Source organism: Psammomys obesus, unplaced genomic scaffold (assembly GCF_907164565.1).
Source record: "Psammomys obesus unplaced genomic scaffold, mPsaObe1.curated_primary_1811, whole genome shotgun sequence".
Taxonomy (NCBI): Eukaryota; Metazoa; Chordata; class Mammalia; order Rodentia; family Muridae; genus Psammomys; species Psammomys obesus.
In genome coordinates this window covers 11,782,290-11,803,710 of record NW_026585580.1, presented here as the reverse complement: position 1 = coordinate 11,803,710, position 21,421 = coordinate 11,782,290, and the positions used below count along the sequence as shown (strand labels likewise).

The 21,421-nt window shown below is 45.0% G+C and overlaps 1 protein-coding gene across 11 annotated transcripts in view; it reads right to left on the bottom strand.

The window, feature by feature from the left end:
* Dst (dystonin) overlaps window positions 1-21,421 on the bottom strand; it is a 400,583-nt gene that overhangs the window by 281,167 nt on the left and 97,995 nt on the right. For 7 of the 11 annotated variants that reach the window (XM_055606512.1, XM_055606422.1, XM_055606436.1 and 4 more), the window contains one exon: window positions 21,023-21,230. In XM_055606512.1, the coding sequence (XP_055462487.1) occupies window positions 21,023-21,230 (208 nt within the window). Of the gene's footprint in view, window positions 1-14,892; window positions 15,211-21,022; window positions 21,231-21,421 lie in introns of those variants that run through there. The other 4 variants (XM_055606464.1, XM_055606480.1, XM_055606491.1 and 1 more) reach the window with 2 other exon arrangements.

Genomic DNA, 21,421 nt, shown 5'->3' with positions numbered 1-21,421 from the left:
GAAGAAGAAGAAGAAGAAGAAGAAGAAGAAGAAGAAGAAGAAGAAGAGGGGGAGGTGTTTCTATCACAAGGAAAACCAGGTAGCATTACTAGACTTACTGTCCTTCAAATAACTGAATACAGACATCTACGCAGAATCACAAATTTGGCCAGTGGAGAAGAGATGGCCTCTTAGAAAAGGGAAGCAGACAAGCTGAGTCTACTATTATCCCAGCTGACTATCTGGGGAGTTCCCAGGCCCCAGTGCACAGGAAACGTGGAGTAAGGACACAGCAGGGGACGGCAGTCTCCTTCAGGTAAGGAGGGCAGTTCATCTGAATGTGCCAGAAGGAAAGCCAGAAGACACTGCCTGAGAGCAAGCGTCAAAGAGTTGAGAGGTGCTGCATCCCGTCCTGAACACACTTCTGTGAGGAAGTGCACAATCCTGCAGTGGGAGAAGCTCCAGACTCACACACAAGGGCCCTAAAGGGAAAGGGGGAAGCTCATAGCAGCACCCATTTCTCAGACCCTAAGGAAACTTCAGTTACCTAAGGCTGCTGTAGCTGTGCTCCTCCAAGCAACACAGCGCCAGACTTCCTATGTTTTAAGGAGCCACACTGGCAACCACTTCCTGGTAACAAGATTCTCTGCATTACCAACAAATGTGTACATTATGTAAGCCAGCTGGGCCGTGACCTTGGCCATGACTAAGGATACAGGCCCACTAAGAGCTGCTGCACAGTTTTCTGTGGTTCCCACTTTAAGTTGTTTCTTTTCAATCAAATCTCTCCTCCCAGTTTCTCTTGCCATCCACTGTGGCAATGGTTCATTTTGCTTATCTTCCTATATAATAAAATTATGTACCATAAAGTGGCAAGAATCTATGCAAAACATGAGGCAGTCTGAACACATCTCAAAAGTTACAAAAGTTACTGCATAGTTAAACTTGGCAATCTTGCAATTGAAAGTTTAGTTACTGTACTTAAAGGTAGCTATTACTTAAGAGTAAACTGAGTTAAGAAACTCCCATCAGAAGAAATTCACTCAGTTTTTAAAAAAAATATATATTGAACATTTATAACATGCCAAGGATTACAGTAGTAGCAGACATATTAAGTGCTTTGCATATTTTGCATGGTTTCCCAAACTTCAAAAGTATTCCAATGTAGAATGAGCTTTTTTTCTCTCCCTTTTGTATTTCTAATTTCTACATCATCTCTTAAATCAGGCACCTTACTTAAAATTCTTGGGTTCAGTTTTACTCCAAAGAAACAGAGGTCTTCTAAAATTCTTTCATTCCTTCTTGTGAGGGTATAAAGCTTTATAAAACTAGGCATGGGAGCAGACACACTGGCCTCACCAGGCCACGGATTTTCCACTCTGCACGTTCAGTACTGCCATGTCCCACGAGTGATCTTGCAGGTTTCCTCAACAAGTCTCATTAGATCTCTTAAGAAGAAACAACTTATCCCATAAGTAACAGACATTCGTTTTAAGTATCAAATGCAGAGCTGTCAATAGCTCCTTAGCTGGGGATGGGAGTTCAGGAAACCACCCACTCCCTGCGGGAAAGCTGCCTGGCTTGATCTTACATAGGCCCTGTGTAGACAACCACAGCTGTTGTTGAGTTTACCAGTGCAATGGTCCTGTCATATCCAGAAGACATTGTTTTTCTCTGGTCCTCTTGGACATCTGGCTCTTTTAATCTCTCTGCCCACTCCTGCATGGCGTTCTAAGTCTCTGGGATTTAACGGTATGTGCTTTTTCTTATCCACAGCATTTTTCTAGAATTCAGAATGTTCAGGATTTCTACACTGAACATATAACTCAAGACTCAACTCAAGGGCTGGGAAGACAGCTCAGTGGTTGAGAGAACCCGAGTTAAGTTCTTGGCACCCATGCTGGATGGCTCACAACTGCCTGTAACTATAGTTCCTAGGGATCTAAGGCCTTCTTTGGGTGCTCGCAGGCATCAGGCACATAAATAGTACACAGGCCTACACACCCACCCACGAGGTGGCTTAAAACTGCCCATAACTCCGGTCCAGAGGCTCTGTCACCCCCTTTGGGCCTGAGGAGACCAGGCATACACACAGTGCCGTACATACAGAAAAAACTTCCATATGCATTTAAATAATATTTTTAAATTAATCAATCCTGAACTAGGCAATATTTTATAAAACAAAATCAATGGTTAATTGGCTGATCTGAGCCATATGACTACTTTCTTTCTTGAAAAAGCTTTGTTTCTGATGCATGGGATTAGACGCAAAGATGACAGACAGTATCATTTGCTTACACATTCACAGTACTGTTTATTATGATGCATGTACCGGTAATTAAAAATGCTTTAAATTAATATTTTACAGCAAGATGTGAAGCACCGTGGTACACTGAGGGGACAACTGGGTCACAGAACTTTATACACAATGACACAGGTGTTAAATGTTACATATACAAGAGAAAGGTGTAGAAGGAAATATGTCTGAAAGTTAATCTGCATATTCAGACAACAGATTACTCCTGTTTTGTGTACTCCCTTGTTTTCTAAAATGGTACAAGTATGGGCTACAGGTTTTCCTCCCACATTCCCCAAAGTTCTCAGACAGTTCCTCCTTCATCAAGTACTACAGAAATTACACCTTTAGTCGATGGGATCAGCTTCTGTCTAAATGTGAAACTCTACAATCTGAAGAGGTACCTCAATTTAAAAAAAACAGAAATAAAACATAATATGAAGTTTTCCCTTGTGCAACTAAGTCCTCCATTGTCAGCAAAAAATTTCACTTAAGTACATAGATTTCTGTAGCCAAAATCACACTAAACAAAAGGTAAGCCATATTTCTCTCTCTTAAGCATAGGCCTCTAACACCTCCAGAACATATTCAAATGCTGTTTGTTTAAACTGAGACTATTCACCCTATACATGATATGCAATCTCTATTAGTAACAAAATACTAGCTTCGAATGCAGCTAAAGATAGGCCGTAGTTACTTACAAGAAGAAAATGGCCATCTATCCAGAATCCTGGTCCCCAGCTAGCCACTCAATCTGCACTTACTCCAGGCAGCTACTGTCAGGACTAGGTCGCACCCTATAGAGGGTGGCATGGTGAGTGCTGAAGTTCTGTGATCACTAATTCAGACTGACAAAACCATGTTTAAAATGCCTCACGCAATCCTTATTTGTTTGCTGTGCCATGACTAAAAGCTACTTCTGATTACCACACCCTCAGATATGCTCACACATCTATGGCACAGCGCAGTCTTTAAAACGGAACAGAACGCTTTCTGCTCAATACTGACCGACAAACAAAATCTTCCCACTTTCATGAAAATATTGACAAACACACTAGGGTGTTGTTTCTCTACAATGGAGGGAGGGGTGAAGTGTAGTATCGTTCTGTCCAAATCAAGGGAGAGCCTTCGGAGCCCACCTCAGCCCCCTCCACCAGGCAGCAAAAAGCCGCTCCTGCCCAATGAAATTCCGTCTTCCTTCAAAGGTCAACCCCACTGTGGAACCCCAGGGTCCTCAGATGCCTCCCTGTGTGGATCTGAGACCTTCCTCACCAAAGTCAGCTCTGAGAAGAGGCCCCTGACTTGTGTCCCCTTCTGTGGGCCCTGCTTCCTTGGCATGGCTTCTGAGCTTGGGAACACAGGTATCTGGAATCACCTGCAGGCTGATAAGCAGCTCTTGTCCCTGCTCCAAGTGCTTTGTGTGTTCCTGGTTTTCCACAGTAAGATCATGTATAAAACAAAATGTCCTCGAGAAGGGCCTTTGGTATATGCTAATTTGTTCACTTGAAGTGTATAATCAATTAACTCCTGACTAGAATTAGGAGGAAAGCTGGAAGCAATGTGCACTGAGTGTTTTCAGTTATAAAGCTAGTTATAAAAGTCACATTTATCACATCGTTTGAATTCTGAAGCACAAACTTAAATTTTCATGCAGTTTTCTAAGTTGAAAAAATTGGTATTTAAGTATCTATGTATTTGTCTCTGAAAGTTATCTTTGTAACCTGGTTCTTGTAAATTTCTTTGGGGACAGGCTCTCACTACCATACAGCCCAGACTAGACTCAAACTTGGGACCCTCTCCCTTCAGCCTCTAGAGTACTGGGATATACAGGCGTGGGGGACCTTGTCCCAGACAATTTGGACCCTCCCAATCGTGCTTTACAACCACCAAAAATGATTCGAAGAAAGATAATCTGTAAAGGTCACAGATTATCTGAAGGGCACCTAAATAACACTGTTAAATGTATTCATAAATGTAAGTCCTAATTTAAAGAGCATACTACACGCAGAATCAAATCCTAGGGCCAGCAACATGGCTCAGTGTGTAAGGGCATCTGTGGCCGAGTCCAAGAACCAGACTTCAACCCAGAACCCACGTGCTCGCAGAGAACCAACTCCCAGAAGCTGTCCTCTGACCTCAGAGTACTCATGCATCGACACACCTGCACACATAAAGTAAGATAAATACGGAATCGATGTGCAATAGTAAGTATTAAATGCATGTGATTGAAATAAGATCCTGCCGTCACTCAAGCTTTCACTGTACCGTTTTCAATATCCTCCTTTGTCACGTTACTACAAAGATCACAAAATGAACAACCAAAATCCGCTTGTTGTTCATCTTTTCTCCAGCAACCTCAACACTGAGAAATCACCTACGTGCTCGGGTTCTGTTAAGCGTGTTACAGGAAAACTGTCAGAACTGCTCTCTGTCTTGACACAGCTCTTTAAAATAAATCAAACATGATCGCTGACTGAAAAGCATTACCAAGGGGCAAGAGCATCAGACTCTGGGTTCTTAAGGCTCTATGTATATCTGTGTACACCTGTGTACACATACGTATTCAGGCTATGATCTAGTCACAGCCACGAAAACATTCCAAAAATTAACGCCAGCTGTCCTCTATCGAACCCTACTTCTGATTACACTTTAAAGGCAGTAGCTCGGTATCCTGAGAGGTGACCATTCACACGTTTCATAGGCCATGGACTGCTAACTTCAGTCTACCCTTAAAATAGAACAGTTCAACTAATTTTAGACTCAAGTGTTATACAGCGTCATAGCTGCCAACTCACTAGATGTCTGAACCACTGCAGCCGCTTATGTGGATACCAGAGCGATCCGCCAGAATGCTGAGCTCTGAGCCCACACACTCTCTCTGAAGGAGGCACAATGCGTAGTGTCCTTAGCCAAAACATAATACACGGGACACAAAACACTGGGACCACATAAAAGAAACAAGCAGGCCTTATTTACTTAAAAAAATAACAAAACCTATAAAATAGTCATGCAAAGCCATCAAAGGGGGGCTGAGGAGATGGCTCAGAGGATAGAAATGCCTGCTGGGTAAGCAAGAGGACTTAAATTCAAATCCAAAGCACCCACATAAAAAGCTGTGTGTGGCCTATGATGCCGATGGTGTGGGCAACAGGGACAGGGGAGCACTGAGGTTCACTGGCTGCCAGCAGTCTCTTTCCCGGTTCACGAGGCTGTATTTCAAGGGAACGAGGTAGAGAATGATGCAGCAGGACCCTCAACACCCTCCCTGACTTCCACATAAAGGTGTGCCATCTGCACATGTGCGCGTGCGCGCGCACACACACACACACACACCACACACACACACACACACACCACACACACCACAAACACACACCACACACACACACACATACACACACACACACCCACACACACACACACACACACACACACCACACACCACACACACACACACACACACACACACACACCACACACACACACCACCCACACACACACACACACACACACACACACACACACACACACACACACAGGTGGGGAGGAGGGCATCAAAAGGAGGTCAGGATATAAAAGGGCCACGATGACCGCAAAGTACTGCTTTCCAGAACAGATGCGAGGATCTCGTCAAACACAGCAGCGAGAGAATAAAAAAGTGAAGGAGTGAAGGCTGTGTGGAAGGGCATCCAGATGAGAGTCTACCTGGCACAGTAAGCCCCCAGGTGTGCTCTGATTTCCTGCCCCACACTCCCACACAAAGAAAAGTGGGGAACAGACACATCTTCAAAGGAGATGCACACACAGCTGGTAGATGTAAGAAACGAAGCCCAGGATCATATGCTAATGAACTGCAAACTTAAACCAATAAAGAGTGATGGCACCACTGAGGCTTGAACATAATCCTGCTGAGGTTGAATTCTCCAGTGCAGTGGTGCCCTGAGGGGCAGCCCGGAGATCAGCCCTTGCAGGCGGGCAGGTCATGGGGCCAGTCCTCATTAACGACTGGGTAAACTGGGCCCCTCCCCTGAGCTCTCACACAGGGTCTCCCACAGACACTCGATTTCATGCTCTCCCTTCCCACTGCTCTGCCACGGTCTGAGACAGCATGGACCCTCACCAGAAACAGGCCAGATGGGGCTGTGTCAACTTGGGTTAGAACAATGAGCCACAACAAACCTCTTTTTCTTAGAGCATATCCAGCCTTTGCCACAACAACACAGTCAAATTAAGACAAGCATCCAACTGCTGATGTGGACATGGAACAACAGAGACCCTCATTTGCTGCTGGTACAAACAGAAAATGGCCCGGCCACTTTAGAACAAAGATTAGCTGTTTCTCACAAACCTAAATACCTTACTGCCTACCAAGTTCATTCCTCTAACTAAAGGGCCTGAAAGCTTAACTCCACACTTAAAGCCATAAACACACATAAAGCTTTATAGAAGCTTTTTTAAATGTTTAGGAAAATAAAAATGGAAAGCAAGGAAGATGCCCTTCATTGGCTGAACAGATTTAAGTGATGACACACTAGACAATGGACGATTACTCAGCAATAAAACAAAGATGGTATGTTAGGCCATGAAAGACACAGTGTACTGTGCCTGGCAACCCATACCTGCCGTCCCAATACCCAAGAGAAACATGAGTCTGAGGGCCAGGCTGGGTGATGTAACAAGTTCCAGGCCACCCTGGGCTACATGCTAAGATCCTGTCTCAAAAAGCAAAACCAAATGAAAAACCCAAAAGGTGCCGGTAGGAACAGGATATATTCCATATGGTCCCAACTATATCAAATTCTAAAAAAGGCAAAAAAGAAAGAAAGTAAAAAAGTCACTGTTGTCAGGACCTTGTAAGATTTTTTTTTGAAGCAGTAAACCTATTCTGCATCATTGAGATGGTAGACACATTTGTCAGAACCGCAAACTGCCCCAGAACAAAAACTATTGTAACTGTGGCTCATAGCTGATAATAAGATATTGGTATCAACTCATCAGTTATAACACAAGTAATGATACATGTCAACAGAGCAAACTTTGGAGAAGCCAGGACAGCATTCGCAAAGGTATTTTTTCTGCTTTTTTTCCCTTAAACTGAAATCTGTTCAAGAAAGAGAGAGAGAGAGAGAGAGAGAGAGAGAGAGAGAGAAAGAAAGAAAGAAAGAAAGAAAGAAAGAAAGAAAGAAAGAAAGAATTTTTTTTTTTAATCCCTGGCCCAGGACTAGCCACAGACTTGTGTCCTTGGGCATTCTCCACCTACCACTCTGCTGTCGGGATATTTCACTCTTATCTTCCCTGCTGAACAAGGGATAAATAAGCTACAAAGGACCGTTTAGGCTAAAAACCAAGAATACATATAGTCACGCTGGCATGAACAGCACAGAAAACTGAAAGGCTGAATACATAAAAACATGTTTTTAATTCCCCGACACAATAGTAGCTTTGTACAAGATGGTTAGCACTGGGGTCCATTGGGAATATTTTCTCCCACCAGGAAAAAGAAAATCAAGACTTTGTCAACTCTTTTGGACAATTCTATCAGGAAATATTTGGGGCATGTATCAAAGCAGCCGCGCGTAGTGTTGGCATTTACCGAAAATTAATGCTTTTCAATGCTCCTTCAACCTAGATACACACTAGACACACATGAAAGGTTGTATTCAACTTTTGTCTCATTTTCAAGGTATCTAATTAGAATCTGTAATTCAGCTAAAATAAAATAGTTCAAGCTCTTAAATGTGCTTAGCACTTTGATTGAAGTAACTTCTATATGTTTTAAACTATTAGTATTTCATGCCATTTAACATACCTCAGGAGCTCTAGTTTTACTCAAAATCAGTTTCTCAATAAAACATTTCCATAAAACTATTTTGTAGCATTTACTTGTCAAGGTAATGAAAATGCACAGTTTATATCAAATGTACACTCAATATTCAAATGCACATGCCGTCACTGAAAATACCATTTCTGAGAAGCTGACTTTGTTAAGCCTCTGTTTTAAAACGGCAATGTTTGTAGTGCGCTATGGAAGTTAGAGATCCAGAAATTCCTAGTATAGAAATCATAATTTTATAGTGGCTTCTGGACCTTTCTCCCTTCCCTCTCTTCCATCCAACTATCCACAGTGCTGTCACTTAACCAATATGTGGCATCCCTTGAGGATCATTCTATAATTTTTTTATTTACCATTCTATAAAATTAAAGCAAAAGAAGTGGTCCTTCCTTATCTAACCAACACGCGCCTCCCTCCAACCTTCTCAATGGATTTGAGATCATGCCCACGGCTACCCTATACCTCTCATTCCTCCCTGACGACTATACATTGTCCAAGAGGAACATCTCATTTGTCCTTTATAAAATTTGTCCTGGGACACACACTTGTGGGTTGAGGTGATGGCTCAGTAGGATAATGTACTTGCTTTGTACCCTCGTCTGTTTCTGTGCTGCTGTGATTAAAACAAACAAATAAACAAACAAAAAACAGACTAAAATCAACAATGGAGGAAAGGGGGCTTTGTCTAATTTATGGATTACAGCCCCATCATTGAGGAAAGCCAGGGCAGGAGCTCAAGACAGGAACCTAGACAGGATCTGAAGCAGAGATGACCACCACTTCCTGGCTTGCTTTCTGGCTACAACCCAGGCCCCCCTTCTCAGGGGTGGCACTTCCTACAGTGAACTGAGCCCTCCTCCATCAATAAGCAATCAATAATGGGGGCAATTCCTCAGCTGGGGTTCCTTCTTCTCAGGTGTTTCGCCTTCGTGTTGAATTGACAAAAGCTAAGCAGCACACCACGAGAACATGAGGACATAAAAAGCCAGGCCCAACAGTGTGGCTCTTCATCCCTGTGCTGGGGAGGGCGGAAACACAGAGATTCCTGGAGCTTACTAGCCAGCAAGTAGCCCAGCTGAATACATACTCCAGCCTGAAATGAGAGACCGAGTCTCATAAAAACAAGATGGACAGCACCAGAGGACCCCGGAGATGGACCTCCGCCCTCCACAAGCACGCAGAAAGGCAGGCAGCCACCACTTAGGAGAGCGGTGGGGGAGGGCTGCATGCTCAGTCACTTGAAGAAGCAATGCCGAACTTCAACATGACTGAGCCTCATCTTTAGAAGCAGGGAGAACATAATCACAGGATTACTGAGGGCTGAGAAACTGAGAGAAATCCGTCCTGTTTTGTCTTCAAAGTCTGTACACAGAGAAGCACCCATGCCTATCACAGAGGCAGCCCTGGGTTCTTTTCCATTCATAAGAAATCATAAGCATTCTAAAAAACAAATCACCCTCTCATTTGCAGAGTGTCACATGGTAGAAAGTCAAGGACTGTGCTGCGCGCTCTCCATTTCATACTCAGCTATGGAACTAAAGTCAACTGAACAGACAGCCTGACATTCCATCTGTGTGCAGCCTCCATGACTTCAGATGTTTTCATAATCTCCAATTTCATGATGAGGTTTTGGTCCAACGCTCCAGCTCCTCACACAGACCAGCTCCTGGGACCCATCAGACCCAGAGGCAGAAATACAAGAGTTTCATTGCCTCACTGTAAAACAACAATGAGGCAGTAAATTGTTCTCATCACTTCTCCTTGTTGTCACTGCCCAAATAAAATTGTTGAGCCAGAAAGTAAGCATTGCCAAACTGCCCAAAAGTAAACAAAGGACCTAAAAGTTCTTAAAAGCATGAAGCTTTCTTTCTGAAGAACCTGACAGTTAAGCCAGTACAAAAGAAACTAAAACAGCACCAGTAGGACAGTGGGAGTTTAAAGTTACATTTATTAACAAAATCTAATAGGGCCTTACACTCCTGAACTAATATGCACTTCTTATGTTGAAAAGCAATAAACAAGTTCTCTGACCAATTTAAATACTAGTCACTCAGTGAAAACTGCTGCTTTAATCCCTGTTAGAACATTTTTATTGCACTTAAAAGACCCTCAGATCCAATGACGCTTTCATATGGTTCCACAAACTCTGCTGAGGTCTAACATACTGTGTTACAGTTGTTAAGATGCAGCCAGACTTCAAGTTTCCAACTTAACACAGACATCCTGTGGGCCAGACACTGGCAGTTGTAAAAGCCAGTAGCCACTCTTTCCTTATTCTTTACAACCATAACTTCAATTTTGTTTATGGCAGTAGATGAGTCAGCCTCGAAAACAAACAATAAAAACTCTTCATTTTCTTACTTGCAGATAGAAGTGGTTTACAGATGAAACCCAAAACACAGGGCTGGAAGAGTAGCAACCACATTGTAACTATTAAATGAGCACATAATAGATTCTAAGTAGCCAAGTAGCAATATACAAGTCTGTGTCCCTTCAGGCAAATGGAGATCCTTTACTGCCCTGACCTGCCTGTCTTGAAGGGCTTGGTACCTAAGAGGGGTGGGGGCTGTCTTGAAGGGCTTGGTACCTAAGAGGGGTGGGGGCTGTCTTGAAGGGCTTGGTACCTAAGAGGGTTGGGGCTATTTAGGTAAGCACTGTCACCTACTGGTTGTCAGGGACAGCTCATCTCAAGGAACACACAACAAATTAAACCCATTAACAAAACAAAACACAGACTGGCTAACTCAATGTTACCTTATTATGGTGTAGAATAGGATTCACGTCTTACATGAGTGTATTCCATGAACATGGGAAATCTGAAGTCAAGGTTTGAAGAATCCTGAAGCCATCTGAAAACTGCTAAGCAAGATCATCACCAAATGGAACTTCCCCACACATTCACCCCAAGTGTCACCTTGCCGGTCTCCTGAACCAGTTTCCAGAACCAGTCTCCAGAATCAGTCTCCAGAACCAGTCTCCAGAAAAGTGAAGATATTTACCAATCAATCACATGTCTTCCTAAGATGGCGAAACCAAACTGAAAATGAAAACTATTGTACTCTTGCTTACTTCATGGTCCAAATAAATAAAATGAAAGGTTTTCTGCCGGCAGTGGTGGTGCACGCCTCTAATCCCAGCACTTGGGAGGCAGAAGCAGGTGGATCTCTAGAAGTTTGAGGCCAGTGAATTACAGGGCAAGCAAGGCTACAAGCAAGAAAGCTCTGTCTCTAAAAAAAAAAACCAAAACATTAGATAGATAGATAGATAGATAGATAGATAGATAGATAGATAAATGCTTTTCTTAGCAATGCTGTAGGTAAATAACCAAATTGTCCACCAACTTTCACAGAGAATAATATTCCCACTACAGTTGTGGGACAGCTAATAAGTTCCACACACTGGAAGAATCATTGTGTTAGACCAAGAAATTTCAACATTTTCAAATTAATTCTAAAATATACAGAGCAGGGACTGGCAAGGTGGCTCAGCTGATAACATGCTGCTGCAAGAGCCAGACAACCTGGGTACGATCCCCAGAACCCGCACAAAAAGCCAGACGTGGGGGAAGTTTGGGGATGGAAAAGAGTGTGATAAAAGTACACTGTATGAAGGCTCAAAGAACAAAAATATAAATGAAGAAAAGGCCAGATGCCATACCACATGTCTGTGATCTGGTGCCCCTGTGGCACAATGGTAGGCCGCTGAGAGAATGAGCAGAAATTCAGTCACCCAGCTCGCCTGCAGTGGGCCGCACAGTGGGCCGCACCGTGCACAGGGAGGGCCTGCCTCAACAGGGTGGAAGAAAGAACTGACCCTCCCCAAAGCTGTTCTCTGACCCTCTCACCTCCACACGCCTGTCACACACACACACACACACACATCACACTCGTACACATAAACGCACACATCACATGTATACACATCAATGCACACACACTGCACACACAATTAAGGAAAAAAAAATACACAGAATAAAGCAGAATCATTCACGTTAACTATTTTCACACTTAACATCATATAAAAGTATCCGTGTTGGGAAAACAGGATCAATGACAACTCAAGCAGCGGCACTTCACAGAGTAATGTGACAGCCAGCTAAAGACTCATTTATAACGGTATACCAGTTAATTTCACCACACTTGAGAAGATGAGCTCACTCTGTCTTTTATACTAAGCTGCTAAAAATATTCTGTACCATACAGGGACTATACTGAATACTGTACTATACATAGAAATGCACTGGCATGAGCAATTCCTAATATAAACAATATTAAAGGATTATGCTTTGTTGGTTTTTTTTTAATGCCTTTATTCACTCTGATTTGTTACAAAATGAAAAAACCAAATTTTTAAATTCAGGAATATTTTGACCCGGAATGTTTTGACTCTGAATCTATTTTACAAATAACCAGATGAGAATATGATCCAGACCGCTGCACCCTTCTTTGCAGCAAATAAATCCCTGTGTTATTCTAGTTCAGTAAACAGTTGCCTATTTTTACCTCGACTTAAAGGACCAAAGTCACACACAGGAATAGAGCATGCCGTGTAAACCAGACCTAGCTCGTCACTACGCTTGCCCGGGAGGGCCTGGTGTGAAGGCCTTCCGAGGCTGCCTGGGGACTGTGCAGAGCAAAGCTCCCAACTTCCAACCTAGTTCTCCTAACTCTGAACATTATCGATTTCTGTAATTCTACACTTTGACAACAGCCCCCCCCCCCTTACATGACTCAACAGCTGGGCATTACACATGGCAGCCTAGCCACACTGCGAATGAGAGCAAACGCACTCTGTAACCAAGAACTCTGACAGAGATAAAAATCAACAACACCCTCTCTTCAAACCGGAACATAAAATGTGTTGGACAATGCATTATTTCAAAAAACTGAACTTGGAAAGTTCTGCAGACTGGCACTCCCTATTCAAAGCAGACAATTCTTTTCTAATTAGATCAGCCCCTACAGGGAGCCACTGGGATAATAAGTATGGTAGTGAAGTCATCGTATTGGTCACTGATGGGAAATCAAAACCGGCTTCCAAACACATCAGGAAACAGTGGGCTCTCCAGGTCTCCAGCTTTTCATAGAATACCCTGGCCAGTGGGCCTGTTTTCCTCTCCAAGACTAAGTGAAAGTCAGAACATCTGTACAGCCAAGCACAGTTTGATGACCTAAGCATTTCAAAACCACAAAGAATGGGGGAAATAGCCCCTGGACACTGTGTGTGTGTGAAATCCTGGGCAAAATGTCTTCAGTTTATATCTGAGTGCATTTCGGGCAGTCAGATGAGCATCAAAACGGAGAACTGTGAGATGTAGAGTGGTCACGTACATTTAGTTTTCAGTCATTCACTAGGGCAAGTAAGACAACCTTTAAACAAGGCCTGTTTCCTCAGTTCCAACTATTTTTTTTTCCATTACCTGAAGTTACCAACCTATCACTGATGTTGAATTTGACTGGCCCTCCCCCCACCAGAAAATTAAAAACTATATTTTCTCCTAAGTGTAAATGTTACAGGCCTGTATTGCACTATTTCTCATTTCTAACTTTCTGTAGGCAACTGAGAAGGAACGCCATCTTAAATGGAAGAACAGAAGCAAACCTCAGCACAGCACATGTACAAGCAACCGACAGACACAAGTTAGCTTAAAATATCACTCTGCTTGCTCAGAGTGCTGTTATCCACAAAAGAGCCTTGGCACAAAGGAATTCTAGTTATGATATGCAAAGTCTAAGAATCCCAGGTATAGAACTCACTCTAGAAAGGGGCAAGACACAATTGTAGGAAGACTCCGGGCTTTAGGGAGCTTGAAATTTTTGTTATTCAGTTTGGGACTCATGTTAGTAACAGAAAACTATATGCGTTTTCTTTAATTTGCAGAAATTGAGTTACTCAACCCAAAGAGAACATTAAAAAGATGCGCTTGGGTCCATCATATGAAAAGCCATTATTAATATTACACGCACATCTGTGAGCCATCTTCACAAATATGTGAACATGATTGTGTCTCAAGTCACAATAACATCGGTCTATGCAGACTTAAAAAACACACTTCAAGAGACAGAAAGACTCCACATGGGGAATGCAATTTCTATTTTGGCTAATGTATTTAGCTTTAAAGTTAAAGTAATCATAATGCTTAGATATCCACGATAATCAAGTCGACATGAAATGTCCTGGACGTAAACGATCAGCAGAAAAGCATCTCCAAACAGACTTCTTTGCATTTAAATGTACAGCCAACTCTCTGATGAAAGTCTTCCTTTTATCATGATAGGAAATAGTTTTGGACTGTATCAGAATTATAACAGAATCACGGGCGATAAACTTTTTAAAAATAAGTACAATTTTTTGAGAACAGCAATGTGCTGGCGGTGTGCTCAAGAATACAAGAACCTTTACAGGCTGGCCAAGCCTCCGCCAGGAAGGAGCAGCCAGGCTTGGAAATCTCACAGAGTAGTAATGGCATCCAACCCTCCCAGAGAGAATTATGGCAATGCTTGACGCTTAAGAGCTTCTACAAAGGGAAAGAAAAAACGCAAAGTGCTTCTTGGAAACAGACCTCCCCCGCCCTCCATTCCACCGCCTACCCTAGGGCGTCTCCGAACCCTCACCCACCCAGCCCTGCTCTGGGGTAAAAGATTCCATCAGAGCACCTGGCGGTCCCCAGGGCTGGTTCAGGCTGCTGTTTACTTGTGCTCACGCGGGGATGGCTCTTATTTGGGAGAGGTAGCGGTTCCCATGGGCCCTGCCCCGCTGCATAGCCCGGCGCAGGGACTCGTACCTTTGTACCTCTCCAGGACGTCCTCATAGGCCTGGAGGTACTCCTGCTCCTCCACGTACAGGTAGGCTGCTGGGGAAAGGTACCCCGCCATGCCGGGGTCCGAGGGGCTGGCCGCGCCCGTGGGCCCGTGACCCAGGAGGAGGCGTCAGCAACCCCGGGCTGAAGGGATAGCGCGGCGGCAGGCCCGGGGCAGCGGCCCCAGGGAAGGCCTCGGGGTGCAGCGGGCGGTGGCTCGGGGCGGGCAGCCTCCTGACCCTGCGCCCCGGGCCACGGCGCTGCGGAGGACGGCGCTGCCCCGCCGGGATGCGCCGCGCTTCTGCGGCATCTCCTGGCTGCGCCGCAGACGCCCGCCCGGGAGGAGGAGCGGCAGCGCCGGGCTCCGGTACCGCCCTCCGGCCCGCCCACCGCCCGCCGCTGGTCCCAGCTCCGTTTCTATTTGGGACCCACAACAGGTGCCGGGGAAAACAAAGCCCCGCGTCTCGTCCCTACTGAGGGGGCTGGAGCTCTCCTCTGGGAGAGGGAGTCGTGGGCCGTGTTGGAAGAACTCTCCCCAGGCCATCTTAGGGAATTGGAGGACCGGGTCACTGTAACAGGGCACGTAGGGGATGGACCCGCATCCAGGGGACAGCCGGACCTGGCGGCCCCTGGAGGTGGCAGGGCCCGTGGAGGCCTGACAACGCAGCCAGGGTGAGCCTTGCTGAGAACCAGCCTGCGGCCCCTCCCTTCTGCCCCCCAGAGCCTGCCGGCGCATCTGCTGCTACTCTAGGAGGGATCCTGATTCACCACAGCCCAGATTACTGTCACCCTTGTCCTTTCTCCTCTTATTATTCATTGCACACGGTACTAGTGTCCACTGAACAAAACGGATATGGTTCTCTTACATTTGATACGTCATATGCTAAAATAAGTAACTTTTAAAGACCCCAAGATGAGCCATACTCAGGCATGTCAGTGGCTGTTTTTCAGAACACTGGAGTGCAGCGGCTGTGGATGTAATCCTGGATCCTCGCTGTGGGCCACCAGCAAGCAACTTTCTCTTTGTGGGGAAAGGCGGATGGTAACAGAACCTGATTCAGTTCCTTTTTTATAGAATTTATTTTTGTTTTATGTGTACTGGTGTTCGGCTCGTTCGTACGTATGACTTGTGAGGGTGTCAAATCACTTGGAGCTGAGTTATAGATAGGTATGAGTTGCCCTGTGGTTCCTGGGAATTGAACCCGGGTCCTCTGCAGTCGCAGCCAGCGCCCTCAACCTGTGAGCCACCTCTGCAGTCCCCTAAATGAAGTTCTGAGGGTAAATGGGTTTTTAACTTTTTTCCTAGCACGTTTTTCATGCTTAGAAAACCCACTCAATTAATGGCCATCTCCATACATGACATTGTTCCCTAAAGCTTCCATCCCCTATTTCCAGCATATTCTGGCCTATCTCCCTTGACTCTTTCTTTGTTGACATTTAATGTTGTGGAATTGGAACCATTTTCTATTAACTCTATATGAGAAAGAAGCATGCTTGAAAAGGGAATTCTGTTAGAATCAGGGCAGTTAACTCCTCCCAGAAATCGACCTGCTTTTATTTCCCCAAATAAAGCAAGACCTCCTCTCCCTTCTCTAGCCTGATCACTGGTCTATGATCTGAGTTTGATCCCTGCATATGAATAAAACTGAATACGCCGTTCATGTGCACTTGTTTATAAAGTAACCTTGGGAAAACTTCCTGAAATGAAAAGAGTTAGCAACCAGCTCCCATTTCTACTCCACACTCAGACGTGGGCCCAGGACAGTCACTGAAGGGAAAGTCTGAGTCTTCATTAGAAAATGACACCCAACAGCATCCAGATTTACGGATACAGTCAGCACGTATTTTAGTGTTCTTTAAACTGTCCACTTAAAGAGCCAGTCAAAATGAGCAGAAGTAGTAGCATCTGGGGTCTAGCCTTTGCCCCAAGCAATCTTGAAACCATTACAGCAGGTGGAGATGCTGGAGGCAACAGTATGATCCATGAGGAGGCAGAACAGAGCAGCAACACAGACCTTGGCTTTGGAGTCAAGACCGCCTGAATCCAGATCCTAGCTGATGGCCTTGGGGTGCTTCTACTTGCTGAGGGAATTTATGAACTGAGAAACCCGCAGTTCCTGTTACAGGGGTGCTGGCAGGCCCCATGTGAGGATCTGTGACTGCTCAGAAGACACCTACTTTCGCACATGGCTATCACGTATTTATAGAGTATCTTCCATGTGGCAGAGAATTTGCAAAATGATTTGCATTCTCTATGTCTATTTAACATATCTCTGTCTCTAGCCTATATTTCACCGAAGTTTTCAGTTAAGAAACTGGAACAAAGAAAAGTTCAGTGATTGTCCACGTCAGGCACAGCTAGAGATGGGCAATGGTGGTGCACATCTATGATCCCAGCTTTGGAGAGATGGAGGCAAGAGGATCAGAATCCATGGTCAGCCTCAGCACACTGGCAAGACAACTTTTTCTGAATGACAGCCTGTCTCATAAAAGAGCACGCCTTTAATCTCAGCACTTAGGAGGCAGAGGCAGGCAGATCTCTGTGAGTTTGAGGCCAGCCTAGTCTACAGAGGGAGTCTAGAACAGCCAGAGCTACACAGAGAAACCCTGTCTTGAAAAAGAGAAAACAACAACAACAACAACAAAAAAAAAACAGCAACAACAAACTCGGTGACAGTAACAGATGAGAAATTTAATCCAAAGGTATATGTTCAGAACCTGATCTTTCAATCAGCCAATCCTAACTTTAAAAATTCTGCTTTTAAAACATTACCACTGAAAAACCATGCGTGTTTACATGTAACTTCAAGATAGAAAACCCAAGTGACAACCCCCTACAGCTACAGACAGCAGGTCTATATTATTCACGTGTAAAATGCATTCATACGGTAAGCATTACAAAGCCCTCTTCACATATTACCCGAGCTCACAGTGATCCCGAGAGAACGTGAGTACCATATACCTTCAGATTTTAATAGAACGAAGCTGCAGTAAACACTAAAGTGCCTTTCATTTTCTCAGTGTTGAGCATCAAACCGAGGCCTTTGATAACCAAGGCTAGTAAGCCACCACTGAGCTATCTGTAGATAGAGATCTGTAAAGTAACGGAAACACGTCACCACCACCAGTGACTTACTAAAACACGAACCTGATTACATCAGTGCGGGAGTAGACCCAGGGGCTCAGCCTTGCCCGCCAGCGCCAACGTTTCTACCATTCCCTCCAATCCTGGTGCTCAGCTACGCTCTCTACTTACAGTCCACATTTAAACAAGCCCCCTATCTTTGTCCCCTATCAAGTCCCATCCCTTTGAAGTGGCCTCCCTGTCATCTTAATTCTATCAAGCTCTTCTAATCTCAGCTCAAATGGTACTTCCTCTCAAAAGCCTTTGAGGAGCCTCCCACATCTCCCTTCTCCCCCAGGTTAATTAGACTCCTCTGGGTTCTTTTAATATTAGATGCTTCCAGCCATGACAGCTAATCTCACAAAGCTTGCTGTCACTGTCCAGCAGCACATTTGTTTGTCATAGAAGCTATGGCTTTTTAAAGGCAGAACTATGTCCTGTGTTTTACTACAGAAGCTCAATAAATGTGTGTTAACTACAGATGAATGAAGTTATCCCACGGTCTGCGTGGCTTTATGGCCGGGGGTGGGGGCGGCTTCACAAACAGCTCTACTTTAATGACCGTAAGAAATATGCTAAGCGCTTTTACTACTGAAACTGAGTACCACAAACTTCTAGACATTCCCACACAGCACTCCATCTTTCTCATTTTTTTTTCAACGAAGAACTGAGTTTCAAGCACAGTGTCAACTGTGATTTTAAAGTAGAAGTGGAAATTTTAGTGGCGTGTTTTCAGACTCCCCTCACTGTCAGGTTCCGGTGGAGAGACTGCACCCTCATCTCACGGGGGAACATTGGCCAGCCTGACATGTGTTTCAGTCACACGAGGGATTAAAATGTCATTTGTGGACTGACTTCCACCTCCGTCTTCCATGTGGGATTATCATGTATGATTTGAATAGCAAACACATAATTTACCAACATTTTAAAAAGCAGTAATATGCCTCCACGCTTCCATTTGCTACACTGTTAATTTTGCTGTGCTCTATTTTTGAAGAATCCGTGTTATTTTAAAAGCAGAAACTTGGAGGTCTCAGTCAGCCATCTCAAACTTGGTGACATTTTACAATGAACAGCATGTGGCCTCTGCTCTCAGGTCTACAGTCCCGTACCACTACTGTCCCCAGGGCCCCCATGCCTGCCCCTCCTACGGTGCTCACTGATGGGTAACAGCAACTCCCATGACATATGCCGGGTCACATGTTCCACTTTATGCAATCGCATGACCGCTGACAAGCACATACCCTGTTTCTGTCTCATAAACTCCAACAAAATACCCACCTCCAGCAAAAACTACAGTGCCAGGTGTGGCAGTGCCTGGCTTTGATCCCAGCATTCAAGAGGCAGAGGCCGGCAGCTCTCTGTGAGTCTGAGGCTGGCCTGATGGACATAAAGAGTTCCAGGCCAGCGAAGGCTATACAGCGAGTCCCTGTCTCAAGAAACACAAAACCAAACCAAACACAGAACCACTCAGACTAGGCATCCTGTTTTGAGGTCCTAGGCTTGCCATGGGCATCAACAGCTTGCACACACATTCCCTTCCCCTATGTCCTCCTTCTTCAGAGCCAAAGTGTGCTTCTGGTAGCACCCCTCCTCTCCCTTGAGTGTTAGCACCGCAGGAGACTTTCCACAAGATAGAGGCAGGCCCAAGTAACTAAACACTGAAGGGACGGTAAGAAGAGCCAAGGCCCTAACCACCTCACTCTCACTTGGCTCCCAGTTTCCATCCTCCCTCCTCTTCCCTTTCCTGCTCCACCCCTCCTCCTCAAAGGCTGGGTGAGACCAGCAGGCATCTCCGGACAGAAGCCAAAAGAAGCTCAAGGTTGTTGTCCCAGAAACCTTGACTACAGAAGGACTGGCCAACCTCTGTTTTTTGTTTGTTTGTTTTTTTCTTAAAATCAAAACAAAATAAAGTAAAAAAAAAAAAAATCCCACTGTAGGGACCCTGTGGAGAATCTCTCCGTAGGCCGCCTGGATGGCTTGAATCTGGGATGGTCACAGAACCCAAGAAGACAAAACCCCAATTTTTGCATGACCTGGGAAGCAAAAGCAAGAGAAACTATGGGAGCACAGGCCCCTACTCCTGCCCAGTCACCAGTGGGGGGGCAGGGGAGAAAGAAGCAGGCCTGAACATCTGGCCTTTGGCCTTTGTAAGTGAATCTCCAGAGACAGACCCAGTCCGGCCTGCCCTATTACCATGTCTAAGAAGAAAAAAAAAATGTTAAGAGAATGCAGCCCGGTCTACCCAGGAGGCCAGTCTGCGTTACTCTACACATGCACAAATCTACTAGAACACCAGGGCCTGTGGGCTGCTCTCCTTGGTGTTCTCAGTTTACAAGTAGGTGAAACAAGCTATCCATTCCAGCTCAGCCTGCATGGCCTATGCAAGGGAATACCCCGCACACAGGACACAAACACTGGTATTAATTAATCAAGAGCGCATGATGGCCCCTCACAAACACTGAGGACACAAAGCACCCACCGATGGCCACATGACGCTCACAGAAAGGCTACATTTAAAAAATAATAAGGATATCCAAATTACTGGGTTATGCTCTGCACTCTAGGTACCAAAAAAACATGAGACTTGAGTTAGACCTGCGTAGCTCGTAGCTCGGTGCCCTTGGGCAAAAAGAGAAAGAAAAAAAAAAAAAATGAAGGCTGTTCTACAGCTTCCAGCAAATACTCCAGGAAGTACTCTGGGGTTGCCTTGATGGTTAGTGTGCATCAACAGTGAAGTTTAACACAGATACCAGTAAATATTTGCTTACTTTTAAGAATCTATCGATTCATCCAACCAGAAAGCAGAGCCAAACAGCTTAGTCACCGGAGCAGGCAGGCAGAGCGCTCCATGAAGTAAACATGGTCATTTTTCCTCCCCCACCTGAGACACATTTCTGCCCGGCGCATCAGCGTGCAGATACAGCGCCAGGGAACGGATGGGTGAATTTCTGCCACCCTGGTCTCCGCTCCATCCCCTCCCCCTCTTACCTGCTATCCGAAGCACAGCCCTTTCAGCCGGGTCCAGCACGGAGCCCCCTTGAATCTTTCTTTTGGACCTCTCATGTTTAGGCAAATTCCAGGGTAAGGTGTCTCCGGGAGCTGGAGATGCTGAGCCAGATTTCTGGCTGAAATCATCCTCATCAGAAAAATCCGCAGAGGAGGACATAGAACAGCGGTAGGACACGTTCCCCGAGCTCTGAGGAGGATGACACAGGAAAAGCATTAGCGACAGAACACTCACAAATGGGTATCGCTCACCAGCGATCATCATCATCATCATCATCATCGATTACAGTTACTCTGACCCCTCCCCATCTCCAAACTGCGTTGTCCCCAGAGAACACACACACACACACACACACACACACACACACACACACACACACA